At 42.4% G+C, this 20,321-nt stretch overlaps 1 protein-coding gene across 1 annotated transcript in view; it reads right to left on the bottom strand.

The window, feature by feature from the left end:
- Positions 1 to 20,321, bottom strand: part of GRIA3 (glutamate ionotropic receptor AMPA type subunit 3) — a 301,196-nt gene that overhangs the window by 210,703 nt on the left and 70,172 nt on the right. The window contains exon 3 of the mRNA XM_018044259.1: positions 6,138 to 6,377. Within this exon, the coding sequence (XP_017899748.1) occupies positions 6,138 to 6,377 (240 nt within the window). The remainder of the gene's footprint in view (positions 1 to 6,137; positions 6,378 to 20,321) is intronic.

Here is a 20,321-nt window from a genome sequence, read left to right as displayed (position 1 = left end):
ACAATGTACAGGAAGATGTGAGGGTTTGAAGCTCTGCTTGCCTCTCTGTAGAGTTAAAATCCAGCCAATCTGAAAACATTCATGATCCTTGGAGAAAGGCTCTTTGTCTTTGTCTTGGAGAATCTCTTTACCTCTCAAGCCCTTCAGGATATTTTAACATATTCCCACCTTCCTAGCTATTTGGCAATATTTTAATCTTTTCACAGGGTGTCTGCTCTGCTGCTGCTGCTGCGAGGTCACTTCAGTCATGTCTGACTCTGTGCGACCCCATAGACGGCAGCCCGCCAGGCTCCCCCGTCCCTGGGACTCTCTAGGCAAGAACACTGGAGTGGGTTGCCATTTCCTTCTCCAATGCAGGAAAGTGAAAAGTGAAAGTGAAGTTGCTCAGTCATATCTGACTGTTAGTGACCCCATGGACTGCAGCTTACCAGGCTCCTCTGTCTATGGGATTTTCCAGGCAGGAGTACTGGAGTGGGGTGCCATTGCCTTCTCTGGCCTGCTCTAATGAATGCAAATTTTCTTGGTGGATGGGGGTGGGGAAGTTGGGTTAAAAATGAATTTTTCCAGCCGCCTGAGATAAATGACTGTTTCAGTAACAGGATCTCAAATTATCAAAGGCAGGACCTGAATTCTGCTTAAATACTGCCTGCAGCTGAGCACTAGGCAACATCCAGTATTGTTTGTTGACTGACGGGCTACTTGTTGTCACTGCCCGTGTTCTTGCCACAACCTCCTAGTGCAAACAGAAAGGTCTGAGAGAAGGCGGGTGACTTCCTGAGAGTTACCTGGGAACTGAGTAGGGAGTTTCAGGTGGAGAATGGGAAACGGCAGGAGTTTATTGAACACTGGCAAGAAGGTAGGGACTAGTTGCCTCAAAGGGCACTTGGAGCTATTATCTCATTATCTAAGCTGAGAGCCACAGGCTGGGCCAGCTTCTTTTATCTCTGTGGGTTGTGCCCATTGAAGCCAAGGAGAGTTGTCAGGTGCACGAGAGAGTCTGGCTGCAGTTCTCAAACGTGTTGCTGTTCTGGGGGAAATGTTAGCACCACAGAGAGCTAGATCACTTGCACCTAAAATATAGGTCTAATAGCAAAGTGGAAGCACTTTTATGCAGGTGTAGAGACTGGTTAGGACAGAGATGCCAAGCCAGGGAGGGCAGGTGTAAGTAAGTGCCATAGTGAGGAGCCCTGGATAAGTAAAAAAGAAAAATGGGGTGCAAGTGGTTAAGACTCTGCACTTTCACTTTAGGGGGCATGGGTTCCATCCCTGGCCAGGAAGCTACGATCCCCATGCAGTGTAGCCTTAAAAAAGGGTCAATAAAGAGAAGAGGGTACAAAGAGGGTGTATGTCACACTTAATAAAGCTCATAACTTTTCCAAGAACTGACTTTTGATGTATATAGCCTCAAGAGCATCAATTTCAATTTTGCATTAACAAACCAAGGTGGTTATTTTAGTAACAAAGCAAGGTGATGACCTGCAAACAAAAAACCCGACCTTACTCTGCAGACAGAAATCAAAGCATACCTAACAGAGCTTTGAAATCCACTCAGTGGTTCACAATTTCAGAGATAAAATTACCCTGATTGTGCTATAAATATTTTAAATGACCTCAAATGTTTAACCCATTTCTCAGCTCCTCACTCATCTCTGCCCTTATACAGTGGAGTCACATCATTTGTATATTTAGCTTATTTGATTGTAATTATAGGTGCTCCCTTCTGTCTCTCTCCAGCTTCCATTTCTCTCTTATGTAATTTAAAAAATTCTAAAATTATACTTTGCAGTTATAATTTTCCCCATAATGTTTATTACTGAAGCAATAGATGATCATTGTAGAAAAAAGAGAAAATATAGAATAGACATTCTATTGAATATTTTAGCAAACCATACAACAGAGTTTGAGTTATAAATTGAGTTTTCTCTTTCTTCATTTTTCTTTCTTTCTCCTTTCCTCCCTCCCTCTTTCCTTTCATTTGTTTCCTTCCCCCTTCTTACCCTCCCTCCCTTCTTGGTTTTCTTGTCTCTTTCAGTCCAACATTTAAAAAAACAGTCATGGGCTTCTTCTGGATGAATCACTAGCGGAGATGGGAAAACACTAAGTATGTACCCAGGCCTGTGCTAGAAACTGGGTAAGCACAAAGTTTCAGTCTGGGGATTAAGCAATGATCTACTATCACAATGGAGAGAAGCACTTGGGAAGGTCAATAGCAGACCCAGTGAATTAACAACAGAAAGCAAATAAGTGCCAAGTGAATGACATGGACAAAAGGGTTCTGGGGGCCTTCAGAGGTGTGCAAGATCTCTGCTCCTTAAAACTGGTTCTCCTCCTGCCCTCAGCACCTCAGTAAATAGCGTCACCTTATCACCCAGTCTCTCAAGCCAAAAGATTAGCAGTCATTCATGAATGCTTCCTTTCCCTCACATCCCACAGTCAATCTGTCACCAAGTTCTGTTGATTCTGGGTATAAAATGTATTTCAACCCCATCTACTTTTCTCCATTTCCAGCCTAGTCTAAGCTGCCATCATTTCTCACTTATAGAAACTTAAGTGAGATCACGTGACTCCCTTGTTCAGAATCCTCCAATGACTTCCCATTGTAGTTACAATAAAATTCATATTCCTTATCCTGGCTCCTGTGTGTATGCCATGGCTTTGATCTGACTTCTGTTTTCATTCTCATCTTAGGTCACTCTCTACTTCCTCACAACCCTTTAGCCATACTGGTCTTCTTTCAGTTTCTCAAACATACTAAGCTCTCCCTGCCACAGGGCCTTTGCACTTCCTATTTCCATTGCCTAAAAACTTGTTCCCGCTATTCTTCACATGACTGTTCCCTTCTAATTCTTTAGTTCTCAACTGAAATGCTCCTTCTTCATGAGGCTGTCACTGAGAATCCTTTGACAATTATGTCCTATCGATTAGTATCTGTCTTTGTTTCCTTCATAGCACCTGACCTAAATATAAAATTTTTGCTTATTTTTATTTCTTTGCTTACTTATTTTTCTCTATATCCTTTATTAGAATGTAACCTTTATAATGGCAGGAGACATGTCTATCCTGTTCAGCAATTTAACCCTACCACCTATTGAATGAATGAATTGTCATGCACTGGAATGGTCAGGAAAGGCTACCTTGAGGAGGTAGAGTTTGAAGTGGGTTTTGAAAAACAGAAGGATAGGCAGGAAGAATTTCCATAATCAAGATGGAGAGAATTCCAGGTAGTAGTAGAAGGGCAATTCCTGAGGCAAGCGTGGTTCTGGCACATTTGGGCAACAGTGGGAAATGGGTGTAGTCTGCAATGGACGTTTCCCATCAGGTAACATAAAGACAACAGGTTTGTTAGTTGGTTGAGACATAATTATGCCTTGAGGAGTAGACTGCTTTTATTTTTCAATGTGGGCAAATAAAAACCATTGAAAATTTTGGACCCAGGTTGTGGTGTGCATTGTTTTAAGAAGGCTTTCCAAGGAGGAAGTTAGTATAAAACTTAATAGAAAATTACTTCTTAAACAGAGCAGATTAATCCCACCAGCTAAATGGCTATAGAGGAAAAAATATGAACCCACATAAGTCAGAAAGGTTTCATTTGGTTCTAAGACCATAGAACTGAACAAATTATTTAATGAGATGATTTGAGCAAAAATATGCAGGATTAGGAAACAGAGACGTGGACTTTCTTAGTAGCCCAGTGGTTAAGACTCCATGTTTCCAATGCAGGGGATGCAGGTTTGATCCCTGGTCGGGAAACTAAGATCCCACATGCTGTGGAGCAACTAAGCCCACACACCACAACTGGAGAGCCCACGTGCTCTGGAGCCTGCGCACTGCAACAAAGGCCCAGCACAGCCAAAAAAGAAAGAAAGAGAGATGGACTTTTGCTTCCTTTCCTCCAATAGAGAGCTAATGGGCAAAGGAGGATCATGAGAGATGAGGAGAGAATACATGAACTTGTGTCTCCTGCTTTTCAAAAACTATTAGCAGAACAGACATTTAGTTTTAAAAAGTTTCAGGAGAGAAGTTGTCTAATTTACAAATTTTAGTTCTGAGAATTAGATTTTTATGCACTAGATTCTACTGTATATAATACATGGAAATAGGCTAATTCATCTTCAGTGTTTAAAAGAAAGGAAATGCATTAAAATTTAGCAAATTGTGAATTAGAACATTTAAACTATTTTGGTACCCTAGTCAGGCAAAGATGTGCAAGAACACAGGGTACTCCTTTCTGATTCTGCCCTTTGTTCATGTTCTTTTTTCTTCCCCAAACTCTATCTCCCTCTTCTCTTCCAGTCCACAGCTTATATATCCTTTAAGGCCTGGCTCCTCTAGCCAACCTTTGAAAATTCTACTTTCTTGGAGTGCTACTTTTTCATAAGTCTTACAACAATCAGAATCTGTAGTGTATCACTTAATTTGCTACTGAGTTTGATACTTTGTTCTGAAAGTTGTTCATGAATTATTTCCTTAATGTCCTTTTTCTGTCTACCCCCACTGGAACTGTATTATATAAGCATGCATCACAAGATTTGAATAAATCATTGAGGGTGGATAACACCTTATAGACTGGTTGACTAATTAACTGATAATATGTAAGCTAGGATTAGTAATAAGATTCAAAATATCCCAAGTCTGGTATAATATTAAAAGTCATAGCATATTACATTAAGAAGGGACATAACTTTGGTTAAGAGATCAAGGCCAAGAAAGCCTCAGTGAGTTGGTTAAGGTCAGAGAGCTAGTGAGTGGCAGAAGACGGACTAGAACTCTGCTCTCCTGTTTCAGGTTCATGAAATTTGATAATATTTTGGAGGTAAGTACCATAAGCAAATACAGGCCTTAGTGTTTCCTGAGAGGGTTTATCTTACCAAAATAAGAGTGAAGTGAAGGGCACTCTGGATTCCTAAAAACAAAATGGCCCTTCAAGTTAAGTTACCTGTAAGGACATCATTTCCAGTGATCCCTCAGAGAGGTCTTCCATTTGCTCCTTCTTTCTCTGAGTCAGAAAATCCTGAGTCAGAGAGAGCCATTCCCTGCGTATGCATGTGTCCTAAGTCACTTAGTGTCCAAATCTTTGTGACCCCATGGACTGCAGCCCACCAGGCTCCTCTGTCCATGGGATTTCCCAGGTACGAATACTGGAGTGGGTAGCCATTCGCTTCTCCAGGGGATCTGCCTGACCCAGGGATTGAACTCTGGTCTCCTGTGTCTCCTGCATTGGCAGGCGGATTCTTTACCACTAGCACCACTTGGCAAGCCCTTCCCTCCATATAGCCAGGGGTATAGGCAAACAAGTGATAAAGTAACAATGTCTTTTAGAATCTCATGGTGATAGGATTCCCTGGTTTTACTAAGAAAGCCCTCAAAGATAACTAGATTTTAGAGGAGTCTGTTTAGCTGCACTATGATGTATATACCTAACTGGATACTATTTTAAGATCAGACTCCTAATTTTTGAGACTCTTTTAATATAATATGTCATCACTATATTCAATATAGTATGTCTGACTCTTAGAAAATCTATCCACCCCCCAAACCCAGTTTAGCCAGTCTCCTTTCATTATTTCCATCAGCTAGTTGTGGAGGCCCTATAATCCGAAAGCCTAATGTAATGTGATCTGCAAGCCAGAGACATTGCCACCAGTCCCAGCTCTGGGGTTAAGCTACTACGTGAAAAAGCACTTTTCCTTTTCGGGCTTCAGTTTTCTCATCTATAAAATGGGGATAACTGTGGTCTCTGGATGGATTAATTCTGCAAAAGCTTTCCAGCTTAGGCCTTTCTCTATTTTAGACTAAGCCACTTTTCCTTTGTGTATTTTAGACCAGATCAATTATTTTGAGGAGGGGGGAGGGTTCTTTTTCATCAACAGTGATTCAACCAGGAAGATAATCCGAACCCCCTTTTCAAAGTTTGGGATGGGAGGACATGTATAATTTGAAAAATTAGGTCCTAAAATTAGTATTGCCTTTTTTATTTTTTTGGCCTTACTCTTCAATTCATTTTGAATAATAATTACAGTTTTAAAAGCATATGAGATTTTATTTACTGGAAGAGAAGGGGACAATCATGAGTTGAGGAAGGTTGAAGACCACTGTTACATGAATATTCAAAGAGGAGAGCAGATGCCTCTTCTTACCTCTTTCTGTGTCATAAAGGTACACAAACTTCTCCCACTTGTAGTGACCCAGAAGACTCAGGATGGCACCCTTCAAGGCTGGGCGCATCTGGATGACAAACTGCACATCTGCATCAGTGGGGAAGCTGGGAGTGACAAAGGACGTGTGCAGGGCTCCACAGAAGGAGGTCAGAGTGTTCATGGACATCTGGTCATAGAATCCAAAGATGGCATATACCCCTCTCGAGAACTGGGAGCAGACTGCAATGAGAAAAAGAGAAAGACATTTCAGTAACTTCATGGTCCTTTGCTGCAGCTTGCAGGGTTGGAAATATAGTGCATAGTTAGACTCTAAAAGACAGACAAAAAACCAGTGGTTGCTGGTCTCTAGAAGCCCTTGGAAAATCCAGTTGCTCAGCAGGAAAAGGATAAGAAAGGGAAGAATTTATCTGATGCAGTTGCCTCTTCTCTATGAGAGAAAACTAAGCATGAGCAGGAAATTAAGAGGAATGTGGGAAGCACAGAGGTGAAGGTTGTCTTATCCTCCTTCAGCAAACCTCCCAGTGCGCCCCCAAGCCACCAAGTGTTCCCACACTTCCACCGCAGCTGCCCAGGGGCCTCTTAGGATACCCAGGCCCCATCAAGGTATTGGGTTGGCTCAAAAGTTCATTCAGGTTTTTCCAGAAGGTGTTATGGGAAAGCCCAGATGAACTTTTTGGCCAACCCAATAGAATTATCTTGTGTCTCACCCGTGCAGTGCTTTTCTACTAGGTGACAATAGTGACTGATGATTTGGTCAGATGAACTGCTAATGTGTCTTCTAGGAAATGTGTTCCTCCTCTTAGGTTGTTGTTGTTTAGTCACAAAGTCATGTCTGACTCTTTGTGACCTCATGGACTAACGCCCACCAGGCTCCTCTGTCCATGGGATTTCCCAAGGCAAGAATATTGGAGTGGGTTGCCATTTCCTTCTCCAGGGGATCTTCCTGACCCAGGGGTCAAACCTGCATCTCTTGTGTCTCTTGCACTGGCAGGCGAGTTCTTACCACTGAGCCACTTGGGAAGCCCCTTCTTAGGTTACATAATGCTTTACCTATCTAGTTATGTTATGATGAACACCCCTTATGTAGACTAATAATGAGGAGAATTTCAGATTCTGGGCAAGTCATTGGGAATACTGGCTTTTCAGTGCCCATGGGGTAGGTGGGCTGATTCTGCCCCTGTATAATAGGTAAAGTTCTATCTTAATCCTTTTGATTTTATATTCTAGACCTGGTAGCCCACACACAGAATGTTCACGTCCTCCTCACGATTGTGGTGAATTTTCTTCCATCTCAAAATGGGTCATGCCACTACCTTTCCTTCTACAGGCCCAGATGAGCTTAAAAAAATGGGAACCAATCTCAATATTAGCGTAAGTAGAACAAAATTAGCAAAGCAAATCAGCTACAACAGCACCATGTGGTGCATTCCCAAACCAAGTGGAAATGATCTTCAGATTATTTGCTCTACTGCTCCCTTCCATTCATGAGAAGCAGGGAGAATAAACAGCTGATAATGTGGTGTGATTTAAGGGCCCCTGCTTGGTCACCCTTATCAGCTAGGAAGCCAATGTTAGGCTTACTTTTTCAGGTTTCGGTTATGAAAAAAAGCCTATGGCTTGGGAACCCCCTCCCCCAAATTACAATCTTTTTTTAGCCATTAACATGTCTGATTAAATGTCAGTACAAGTAAGAAAATGGATAGGTTCAGTTTTGATGGAAATGGGTGGGTCAGAGAAGAGAATGTAAAGGGTTTGCTCCCTTTTATCAGCCAAACTTGTGGCTCATTGGCTTGAGGTAGCATTTCAAAGGTGATTATCAGTCACTCAAAGGCCTCCTTGCTGCTGCTGCTGCTGCTAAGTTGCCTCAGCAGTGTCTGACTCTGTGCAACCCCATAGACGGCAGCCCACCAGGCTCCGCCGTCCCTGGGATTCTCTAGGCAAGAACACTGGAATGGGTTGCTGTTTCCTTCTCCAATGCATGAAAGTGAAAAGGGAAAGTGAAGTCGCTCAGTCATGTCTGACCCTCAGTGACCCCATGGACTGCAGCCTACCAGGCTCCTCTGTCCAGGGGATTTTCCAGGCAAGAGTACTGGAGTAGAGTGGCATTGCCTTCTCCGCAAGGGCCTCCTTAGGGGAAGACAATTGCTTCCAACTTGAGGAATTCTAAGTGACCTCCAAACACATGCAAGAAAAGCCTTTATATTAAAAGGAAAAACCAACTAGAGAATGAACCTGGGGCATTTTGTGACATGAGGCCAAAAGAAGTATTCTGAAACAAAAAGGAAGTGGCTAGATGGCACTTTGTCTTCAGTTCAGTTCAGTTCAGTCGCTCAGTCGTGTCCGACTCTGCGACCCCATGAATCGCAGCACGCCAGGCCTCCCTGTTCATCACCATCTCCCGGAGTTCACTCAGACTCACATCCATCGAGTCAGTGATGCCATCCAGCCATCTCATCCTTGGTCGTCCTTCTCCTCCTGCCCCCAATCCCTCCCAGCATCAGAGTCTTTTCCAATGAGTCAACTCTTCGCATGAGGTGGCCAAAGTACTGGAGCTTCAGCTTCAGCATCATTCCTTCCAAAGAAATCCCAAGGTTGCTCTCCTTCAGAATGGACTGGTTGGATCTCCTTGCAGTCCAAGGGACTCTCAAGAGTCTTCACCAACACCACAGTTCAAAAGCATCAGTTCTTCGGCACTCAGCCTTCTTCACAGTCCCAACTCTCACATCCATACATGACCACAGGAAAAACCATAGCCTTGACTAGACGGACCTTAGTTAGCAAAGTAATGTCTCTGCTTTTGAATATGCTATCTAGGTTGGTCATAACTTTCCTTCCAAAGAGTAAGCATCTTTTAATTTCATGGCTGCAGTCACCATCTGCAGTGATTCTGGCTCCCCCCAAAATAAAGTCTGACACTGTTTCCACTGTTTCCCTATCTATTTCCCATGAAGTAATGGGACCGGATGCCATGATCTTCGTTTTCTCAATGTTGAGCTTTAGGCCAACTTTTTCGCTCTCCTCTTTCACTTTCATCAAGAGGCTTTTTAGTTCCTCTTCACTTTCTGCCATAAGGGTGGTGTTATCTGCATATCTGAGGTTATTGATATTTCTCCTGGCAATCTTGATTCCTGCTTGTGTTTCTTCCAGTCCAGCGTTTCTCATGATGTAGTCTGCATCAAAGTTAAATAAGCAGGGTGACAATATACAGCCTTGACATACCCCTTTTCCTATTTGGAACCAGTCTGTTGTTCCATGTCCAGTTCTAACTGTTGCTTCCTGACCTGCATACAGATTTCTCAAGAGGCAGGTCAGGTGGTCTGGTATTCCCATCTCTTTCAGAATTTTCCACAGTTGATTGTGATCCACACAGTCAAAGGCTTTGGCATAGTCAATAAAGCAGAAATAGATGTTTCTCTGGAACTCTCTTGCTTTTTCCATGATCCAGCGGATGTTGGCAATTTGATCTCTGGTTCCCCTGCCTTTTCGAAAACCAGCTTGAACATCAGGGAGTTCATGGTTCACGTATTGCTGAAGCCTGACTTGGAGAATTTTGAGCATTACTTTACTAGCATGTGAGATGAGTGCAATTGTGTGGTAGTTTGAGCATTCTTTTGCATTGCCTTTCTTTGGGATTGGAATGAAAACTGACCTTTTCCAGTCCTGTGGCCACTGCTGATTTTCCAAATTTGCTGGCATATTGAGTGCAGCACTTTCACAGCATCATCTTTCAGGATTTGAAACAGCTCAATTGGAATTCCATCACCTCCACTAGCTTTGTTCGTAGTGATGCTTTCTAAGGCCCACTTGACTTCACATTCCAAGATGTCTGGTTTTAGATTAGTGATCACATCATCATGACTATCTGGGTCGTGAAGATCTTTTTTGTACAGTTCTTCTGTGTATTCTTGCCACCTCTTCTTAATATCTTCTGTTTCTGTGAGGTCCATACCATTTCTGTCCTTTATCGAGCCCATCTTTGCATGAAATGTTCCTTTGGTATGTCTAATTTTCTTGAAGAGATCTCTAGTCTTTCCCAATCTGTTCTTTTCCTCTATTTCTTTGCACTGATCGCTGAAGAAGGCTTTCTTATCTCTTCTTGCTGTTCTTTGGCACTTTGTTTTAATCATCACCAAAGGAGACATGAAGGAGAGTCCCATTCCCAAATTCATCCTGTCAGTGTAGAATCTTGCAGTACTAGGTCAAATCTTGGCCGATACACATAATGTTCTGTATAACATTGACAACGATAATGATAACAGTTATTGAGTTCTTAGTAGGTAACAGCCCATATGCTAAGCACACATATTATCTCTTTTAATATTCCCAACAACCTCTTGAGGTATTACTATCATTTCTATTTAATAGATAAGAATTCTGAGACCAAAAAATGTTCTATCTTTTAAGTGGAGGGGCCAGGACTTGAAACTGAGTCCAATGCCAAAACTCACACTCCCTGGGACCCAAAACAAACAGTGACATTGGATAGTATTTATTGGCTTGAATGAAATAGAGTTTCCAGATTTGGCAAATAAAAATATATTGAATATATATCTATATAACTAGAAAATAGATAAATAGAATGTCCAATTAAATTTGAATTTCAGATAAATAAGAAATTATTTTTAGTTTAAATATGCCTCAAATTCACACATATACTGAAAAATTACTTGTTTATTTGAAATTCATATTTAATTGAAAATCCTGAATTTTATCTGGCAGCCCTAGAAAGAATCCAATCTTACTGGAATAAGCAATCATGGCTTTTCATCCAAAATGACTCAGGAGGTAGCCAGTCATTCTTAGATCTGTACCAACTAGCATACAATGCAACATATTTTTCAACAAGGAAATCCCAACCAGTCAAAATTATGAACAATAATTGGGGGAGAAATACTTGGAGAGAGACAAATGTATAGCTATGATCCTCTTAGAGTTTCAAAAAGCCCCTGGTGTATTGGAAAACACCAGAAAATTAAAGTAGGTTATAGATTCTGGTTAAGTTTAAAAAAAAAAAAACAAAACCTTGCATTGCTCTTGTAATCATTGGTTTTGAACCTCGTGGGTGCAGAATTAGTCATTACCAGTTTATATATGGACATTTCATTATTTATTTATTTAAAATACATTGAATACTCATAGAACCATCACTCAATCCAAGAATCATAATATTACTAATAACTATTTTACCTATGTCTTCTTCTTCTGTTCTATCTTTCTGTTTTGATTCTCTCCCTCCCCCTGAGGTAACTACTACACTGAATTTTTAAATTTATCATTAGCTTGGTTTTCTAAAAAAAATACACAGATGCACCTAAACAACATAATACTGTTTTTGCTTGTTTTAAAACTTGATAAAAAGAAAGTCATGTTGTATATGTGAAACCCAGACTCCAGGCAGGAGCACCCAGTGAAATCTTTAAGCTTATGTATGATGACAAGTAGAATAAGACTCAGGAAGATCTTCTAAAAGTGGGTGAGTGAGCAGGTGTGAGGGAGCCCAGTGACAGTTTAAAAAATTCCAAACTAAGCTTACAGCTTTGGGCCCAGCTCAGGTGAGAGACCTAGGAGTATTATATTGTAGATCAGCAGCACCTTTCAGAGAACACTCAGCTACTGTGGTCTAACAGACAGACACACGGCAGTGGACATCAACAAGATGCGTGCTAGGAAAAAATCAGTTTAAGTGTTCCATTCCTTTTTTTCCCCTTAGAGTATAAAGGCTTTACAATATCATGTTAGTTTCTGCTGTACAATAGCATGGATCAGCTATATGTATACATATATCCCCTCCCTCTGAAGCCACCCACCCTCCCATCATACCCCTCTAGGTCATCACAGAGCACAGAGCTGAGCTTGTGCTACACAGCAGCTTCCCGCCGGCTATTTATTTTACACATGGTAGCATATAAATGTCAACGCTACTCTCCCAATTTGAACCACCCTTCCCTCTCCACCCCACGTCCGTATGTCTGTTCTCTACATCTGCGTCTCTATTCCTGTCTGCAAATAGGTTCATCTTCCTTTTGGATAAAACAGAGGTGCAGCTGTCCTGCAAATACTATTGTGCATAGTTACACTTGCTCTGTCTCAATATGTGCAAGTAACATAAGCAGAAGGCCCAGTGGGGAAGACAATTGCCACACAAGGACAGGGGTAACAGCCTTTGAGGGAAGCTGGGGCATAAGGTCCCTCTTGGCTGCAGAAAGTAGGGCTGAATAGTACACTGAGCTGACCCAAGGGATAGTGTCTATGTTTCTAGGTCCTTAGAATGTTTGAAATAGAAGAAACTTAAATACTCTGTCATTCACTGTCTTTTCAAGCACAATTTTTAGTGTAGAATCCTTTCTCCAGATGAAATTTTATGTGGCAAGGTCCAGTAGATAAGAGATATAGTGAATATCTCTTCTGCTTCAACACAGAATCCCACTGATTCCTCCCTAGCTGAAAGAAACTGACACAAAGTGACGAAGTGTCTTGCACAAGGTCATGCAATGAATTATGAACCAGTCTCTTAGAATTGCTTTATCAGCATCTCCGCGCCATCCCTACTCCAGTGCTATCTAGGGCAGCATGGGTCAGGATTTGCCTGGCATGAAAGTGACTTACCCACAATACCTAGCTCTCAGTATAGACGGATCCATCAGGGGTTTCCCGTGACTCATCTGCCAGCTGCTGCTCTCAGTTCCCTCCAGCCTCAAATATCAGTGAGAGCAGGTGGCAGATTGGTGGGTGATCTTTGGGGACTTGTGATTCTTTGGGGCAATGTGTGTTATCTTTATCTGACTCTTTAATGAACCACACCCATTTATTTATCTCAGGAGACTGCTGCTGCTAAGTCGCTTCAGTCATGTCCAACTCTGTGCGACCCCATAGACGGCAGCCCACCAGGCTCCCCGTCCCTGGGATTCTCCAGGCAAGAACACGAGTGGGTTGCCATTTCCTTCTCCAATGCAGGAAAGTGAAAAGTGAAAGTGAAGTCCCTCAGTTGTGTCCGACTCTTTGCAACCCCATGGACTGCAGCCCACCAGGCTCCTCCGTCCATGGTACTTTACAGGCAAGAGTACTGGAGTGGGGTGCCATTGCCTTCTCCATCTCAGGAGACTAGTCCATGGTAAAATAATGATGGAAGAAATAGTTGTCTTGGCAGTCTTACAAAGCCGTGAAGCATAAAAGGATGGAACAGAAGCTTCTGAGGCAGGTGGACTTTACTTCTAGTTATGGCTCTACCAGTCTTAGGCTGCACAACTTCAACTCCGTGAGCCTCAGTATAGGATAGAGATTATGAAGGCAGGTTCTAGAGTTGGATCCTTTAGGTTGAAATCCTGAATTCATCACTTATTAGGCAAATTACTTAATATCTCTGTTTCTGACCCAGTTTTTTCATCTCTAAAAATGAGATAATAGTGCCTCTCTCAGCACTGGTTGTCAAAGTCAAAATGACTCCATTCATGGGAAGCATCTATCTATAACAGTACCTGGCATGTAAGAGATACTCGCTTAATGCTAGCTATTTATTCATGCAACAGATAGTTGTAGAGCATCGATTATGTGCTGGTACCATTATAAGTAGTAGGAGATACAGGAGAGAAAATTGATCCTGTCCTCCCAAAACATGTGTACTAGTGAGGGGAAAAGACAGTAAGAAATGAGATAAGTAAAAGGTAAAGTATGTTTTAGTTATAAATGTAACTTGGTTATTGTCACGGAGTGAGGAGTAAATGAAATGGTACACGAGAAATACATGGTGCTTAGCATATACTTCGGAGAAGGCAATGGCACCCCACTCCAGTACTCTTGCCTGGAAAATCCCATGGGCGGAGGAGCCTGGAAGGCTGCAGTCCATGGGGTTGCTGAGGGTCGGACACGACTGAGCGACTTCACTTTCACTTTTCACTCTCACGCATTGGAGAAGGAAATGGCAACCCACTCCAGTGTTCTTGCCTGGAGAATCCCAGGGACGGGGAGCCTGGTAGGCTGCCCTCTATGGGGTCGCACAGAGTCAGACACGACTGAAGCGACTTAGCAGCAGCCGCAGCAACAGCAGCAGCATATACTTGGCAACTAAATAGTTTATTCTGTGTTTCTTTTCTCTTGCCAACTCTTTACTTTGCACTCTGTTGACCCCATCAGGTTACACCTCCTACAGCAACCACTGCCCTTGACTTCACACTAAGTACCCAGGAAGCCCAGTTTTTCTTCTCTTTCACCTTCCCTAGACATTTCTCCAGTGTTCTTTCCTGTTTTCACTCCTGGGTCACTTCTGGGTGACCAGTCACATTCTGGATAGTCATGGGTTCATGTGATCAGTCACATTCTGGGTAGTAATGGGTTCAGGAAGAACCCTTCTAATTTGACTTTGTCCTCTGACTCTTTGTCCACCCTCCCTATATAATTCCCTTGTGCTGGTGAAATGCGGTCTCCACTCGGGGCCTCCATGGCTTCCCAGTATGAAATATCATGACTGTCTGCTTGCTAAGAATACCTGTCTCCATCTCTTCCTCCTAGCAAAACAGCAAATTCTTTTAGCTGAAAACGTCATTTCTGACTACATTCTGGATGCCTGGGGATTCTAGTGTAGCTCACCGGCTGTGTTCCCCTCAATGTTGAGTGACAAGTAAGGCTGGAGCCAGCTGTCACACTTTTATTTATAGTCCCCAAGTCTGTAGGGTCGGGACAGGTATTGAGAATGTACAGTGTGGCAGCTAATTACACCACCCCTATTTCAAAAGGCCTCATTACAAAAATGTCAAACAACTTGATTATCCCAAAGATCAGAATAACAATATTCCATATCATTTACAGAATACTTTTCATAGCGTTTTGAATTGGGGGAAAAAAGGAAACGGAAGTCTCTTGCTGACTTAATGATCACATTTGAAACAAGCAGGAAGAAGAAAAACACAGCTATGGAGGAACCAGTAGAGATATACCACAAGAAGGTTCTCTAGGTAATACCACAGTACAGTGAATTCCAGGGGACTGAGGAAGCTTAGAGATGGAAGATCATGGAGTCCAGTGTTTTCTAAAGCTGTGATGCTGGTCCACGGTGAAGTTTCCAGTCTGGTGAAATATCTGTGTGTGTGTGTGTGTGTGTCTGTGTGTGTGTGTGTCTGTGTTGGGGGAAGGTTGACAACTGTTCTTTTTTAGGAAACAATAGTCCTTTTCTCTGTATCATTTCTATTGTCTGAGTGTTGTATGTAGAGTCCTTTCTTTTCTGAAATAATGATGATGTTTATGATACCACTCATATATACATAAGTTCAAATATATATATATATAAACTCATATATATCCATACACATATAATACATATATATGTATATATATGTGTATGGATATATATGAACTTATATGAATATATATGCCTTTTTTGCAACAGACCAAATAATTGTGTCCCCAAAGATGTCCATGTCTTAATCCCCAAATCTGTGAATTAGGTTACATGGTAGAGAGGAATTAAGGCTGCCAATAGAATTAAGGTTGCTAATCAGTTGACTTTAAAATAGTGAGATTATCCTGGATTATCTGGGTGGCCCAATGTAAATGTGGAAGACGGAAGTTGAAAAAAGAGTCAGTATCAGAGTGATGTGATATGAAAAAGACCTGACCAGCCATGACTATGAACAGAGATGGAGGGGGCTATGAGTTAAGCAAATAGGTGGTCTCTAGAAATTGGGAAAGGCAAGAAAATGAATTCCCTTTTAGAGCCTCTGGACAGGAATGCTGCCATGCCAACACCTTGAACTGACCTACAGAGCTGGAAGATAATAAACTTGTGCTATTTTAAGCCACTAAATTTGTGGTAATTTGTTATAGTAGTAAATAGAAAATTAATACACTTAACACAGCAAAAGTTAAACATTGCTGACTCTCTAGATCAATCTATACTCCACTCACCCTTTTAACCCACCTTAAAACATTTATGGATCCAAAAAGTCCAAAAATTTGGATACTAAGAATCTAATCTAATTTCCAATTCAGCACAGGAACTACTTCCCATGATGCTGTGTTACCTCCCTTTGAATACTTCCAGTGACATGAGAGCTCATTACTCACAGGCAGCACTTTCTTTGTGGGGCAGCTCTGATGACAAGGGAGCTCTTCCTTAAATTGAACCTCAGTTTACCTCGTGGGCCTCTTGAATGCCACATGATACATCGAGTCCCAATTCCACATGCCCTCTGCTTACTTTTATAGGAAGCTCAAAAATACAATTGACATACTCAAGAGTAGCTATTCAAGTGTGTGCCTTTATTCTCACTAGGCTGCCTTCCTCCTGCCAGGCTAAAACTCTGCTAAAGGATTCCACCTCCTCCTGAATCCCTGCCACTTCCAGAAGCCATCATTCCAACTCCTTCTTTACCATCGTTACTAATGACGGGATGATGAGGACCTAGCACTCCTCTGCATCTGCAACCTACCTTCTGCCCCATCACTCAACTGAACCCGCTCTCTCAAGTTGGATGATGACCTGCTCACTGCCAAATCCAACTCTGTGCACTGACATCATTTGACTTGACTGCTCAGCGCATTTGACATTGTTGGCCACATCCTCCCCCTTGAAATTTCCCCCTCTGGTTTCAAAAGCATTAAACTCTGCGGGCTCTTCCATCCTTACGGCTGCTTTTCAGTTTCCTCTTAGTCCATCACCTTGATGAAAATGTGTCCAAACATTTTTGTCTTTGGCCCTCTTTTCTTCTTACTCTAAAGGTTTCTCTTTTTCATTCAACAAGTATTTGTAGAGTTCCTGGTATGTGCCAGGCAGAGAGGGGGGAGGGTCTCATCTCACTACCTTCTTATGAATGAATTCCAAATAGGTGCCTCTAGCTTCAGACACACTTCTGAGTTCCAGATCCACATTACTAACCTCTCATAAAACAGCGCCACTTAGAGGCCTTCATGGCAATCACACACTCAGTGCATTATTTCTCACTCCCATCCACCACCACAGATCTGTCTCACTCCCATCCACCACCACCACACTATTGGCATTTGGGGCTAGATGATTCTCTGGTATGGGGACTGCCCTATGCATTATAGGATATTTAGCAGCATCCCTGGCCTTTACCCATTAGATGTCAGCAGCGCTACCACCACCCACCAATTGTGACAACCCTAAATGACTGAAGTGAAGTGAAACTCACTCAGTCATGTCCGACGCTTTGCGACCCCATGGGCTATACAGTCTATGGAGTTCTCCAGGCCAGAATACTAGAGTAGGTAGCCTTTCCCTTCTCCAGGGGATCTTCCCAACCCAGGGATCGAACCCAGGTCTCCCACATTGCAGGTGGATTCATTACCAGCTGAGCCACCAGGGAAGCCCATAAATGCCTGAAAATAGTGGCAAATATCCCCTGGCGGCATTGTAACCCCGTTCCCATCTGCCTCCTCCATCCTCTGTTTGATATCCACAGGATTTGGTTATAACTTCCTCTCCACAGAGAACAAGGCTTTACCCTAGTGAAAAAGCAGGCATATTGAGGTAATCCCATCAGTTATTTTAATGATGAAAGTTAGGAAGTGTGGACTCTATAAAGTCCACTATATAGGTGGGTACTTTCCTGGTCTTGCCCTAAAACTGGCTATTTGTGTTTAACCTGGGGATGTAAGAGAGGAAGAATTAGGTAAAGGATGGAAGGGTTGGGGTGGGGTAGAAGCCAGCTCATCCTTTCTCTGGGTTCATACAGATCAGCCTTCCAGTCTGCTTGAACATCCTTTGGTCTTGCGTTCTAGTAACCATAGTTAGGTGCTTATAGGTTCAAAAGTCAGAACAAGGTGTCAATCCATTCTCCAGCTGATTATTCCATGGTTTAATTATTATCTTTGGGTTAATTCTTTTGAACATTTTGTTCCGCTCTCAGGAGTATCATGCCTTCTGACAGTCTAACTAGTTATTTTTGCAATTACATGGCATGTATCTCAACGCTGGCAAAGAAAACACTCATTATCAGCGTTTGATCCTACTTGAGTATAGCCGCTTGCAAATGCACACATTAACATATGAACACATGTATTTAGGAACATTCATCTTTTTTTCAATTCTTAAGTGCAAACTACCCTTCCCCAGCAATGTTAGAAATGGCAGGAGAAGCGCTGAGTTGGGTTGGAGTAAGGAGATACTTTTTAGGCCCTTTTATATCAAGACACAGAGAAGGCAATGGCAGCCCACTCCAGTACTCTTGCCTGGAAAATCCCATGGATGGAGAAGCCTGTGGGCTACAGTCCATGGGGTCGCTAAGAGTCGGACACAGCTGAGCAACTTCACTTTCACGTATTGGAGAAGGAAATGGCAACCCACTCGTGTTCTTGCCTGGAGAATCCCAGACGAGGGATGAGGGAGCCTGGTGGGCTGCCGTCTATGGGGTCGCACAGAGTCGGACACGACTGAAGCGACTTAGCAGCAGCAGCAGCAGCATATCAAGACATGTGGTTAAGGGCTGGAGCTCATGAGTTTAAAAGTTTTTTGTTTATTCATTCATCAAATGAAATGTTGAGTGCCTCTTGAGTGACAAACACTGTCTATATGCTGGGATTGGGATACAGCAGTGAGCAAAACAGATTTGACCTCTGTCCTCATGGTCCTTACAATCTAGTATTGGAAGCAAACAGTAATAAAAGAATCATACCGATCTGTGATTACCATGATCTAAGTGCTAAGAAGGAAAGGTATTAGGGTGCTGTGAGGCTATGTGACAAGGTGGCTTTAATTTAGATGAGGTCAAGGGGAAAGATATCTGACCATGTGACATGTGAGCTGATGCCTAAGAGCAGAAGAGCATCCCAGGCAGAGAAAATAGCACTTTCTGAGGCCCAGATGGAGGACAGCACTTGACGTACTTGAGGCACTGAAAGATGACTAGCCTGACTGAAGTGTGGCCAGTAAGGAGAAGCTACAAGAAGAATCTGGTAGGAGGCAGAGACCCAACTGTGAAGGACCTTGTAGGATGCTGGTAAGGAATTTTGATTTTATTCTAAGGACAACACGGGGAATTCATGGAAGGACTTTGCTCATGGTTATTCCATGAGCTGATTTATATTCTTAAAAGATTTATCTGGCTGGTGCATGGAAAGTAAATTTAAGGGGGTTGTCAGTGAAAGCAGGGAGAACATTTGAGATACTTTCCTACAGTCTAAATGAGAGACAAGAGTGTTCTAGATTTGAGTTGTGGCAATGGATGTGGAAAAAACTGGAGTTTATTTCTGAGGTCAAATGACTGAATTTGGGCTGGTTATTTAAACTCTCCAAACCTCATTTCCAAATCTATAACCATTAGACTGAAATACCTACCCCATAACATTGTTGTGTGGATTAAATGAAGATGAGCAAAGTATGTGGCTCTCATAGAAGTCTGTGCTCAATTGATAAATAGAATCTGCTCTTAATATTATTTTAAAAATTATCTCTCAGTATGTTTGCCCTGCAGTGGGTTTTGTTTGTTTGTTTGTATGTTTTTGGCCATGCCACACAGCATGTGGGATCTTAGTTCCCCAACCAGAGGTTGAACCTGTGCCCCTGCATTGGAAGTGCAGAATCTTAACCACTGGATTGCCAGGGGCAAGCCTCTGTGATGTGTCTTTTATGGCTTGGTCTCTAATGTGCTGTGTGGTCTGGGGCCAGTTAGCTCACTGGGCTTCAGGTCTGTCATTTGTCAGCCAGGAGAACTAACACCTGTCCTGCCCACTTCACAGGGATGTGCTGAGAATGGAAATAATAGCTGAAACTCTCCTTTGAAATATTACAAAAGCTGCTATCTAAGTGTCAGTGACTAAGTGCTATTGGTTCTCAACTCCCAGTACTTATTATCTCCATAACAAATAGCTCAACAGAATCGTCATTCTTCCCAGCCTCCATCTCTGCTATTCACCTACGTGTCTCCATCAATCATCTAAAGTTGTCAGGGGCCTGTCTTGACTTGCAACTCATTTTACATGGGATTTTAGCACAACTCTTAATTGAAAAACTAATTGATCCAGTGATCCAGTCACAGTCAATGAAACAATTTCTAAAGCTGGGCAGGAAAGTGATGAACTCTGACGATGCATTTGAATCAACCCTAAGATTTGTCATTGACAGATAAGAGCCTCAAGTTCAATATTGTGTCACATAACACTGGAGCTCCACTGTCTTCAATTTTGCAGCCTATGCTGGGCTGAGGGGAGAGT

This window comes from Capra hircus, assembly GCF_001704415.2.
Source record: "Capra hircus breed San Clemente chromosome X unlocalized genomic scaffold, ASM170441v1, whole genome shotgun sequence".
NCBI classification, from domain to species: Eukaryota; Metazoa; Chordata; class Mammalia; order Artiodactyla; family Bovidae; genus Capra; species Capra hircus.
The sequence above is the reverse complement of the archived record's forward strand: the minus strand, read 5'-3'. Positions and strand labels throughout refer to the sequence as shown.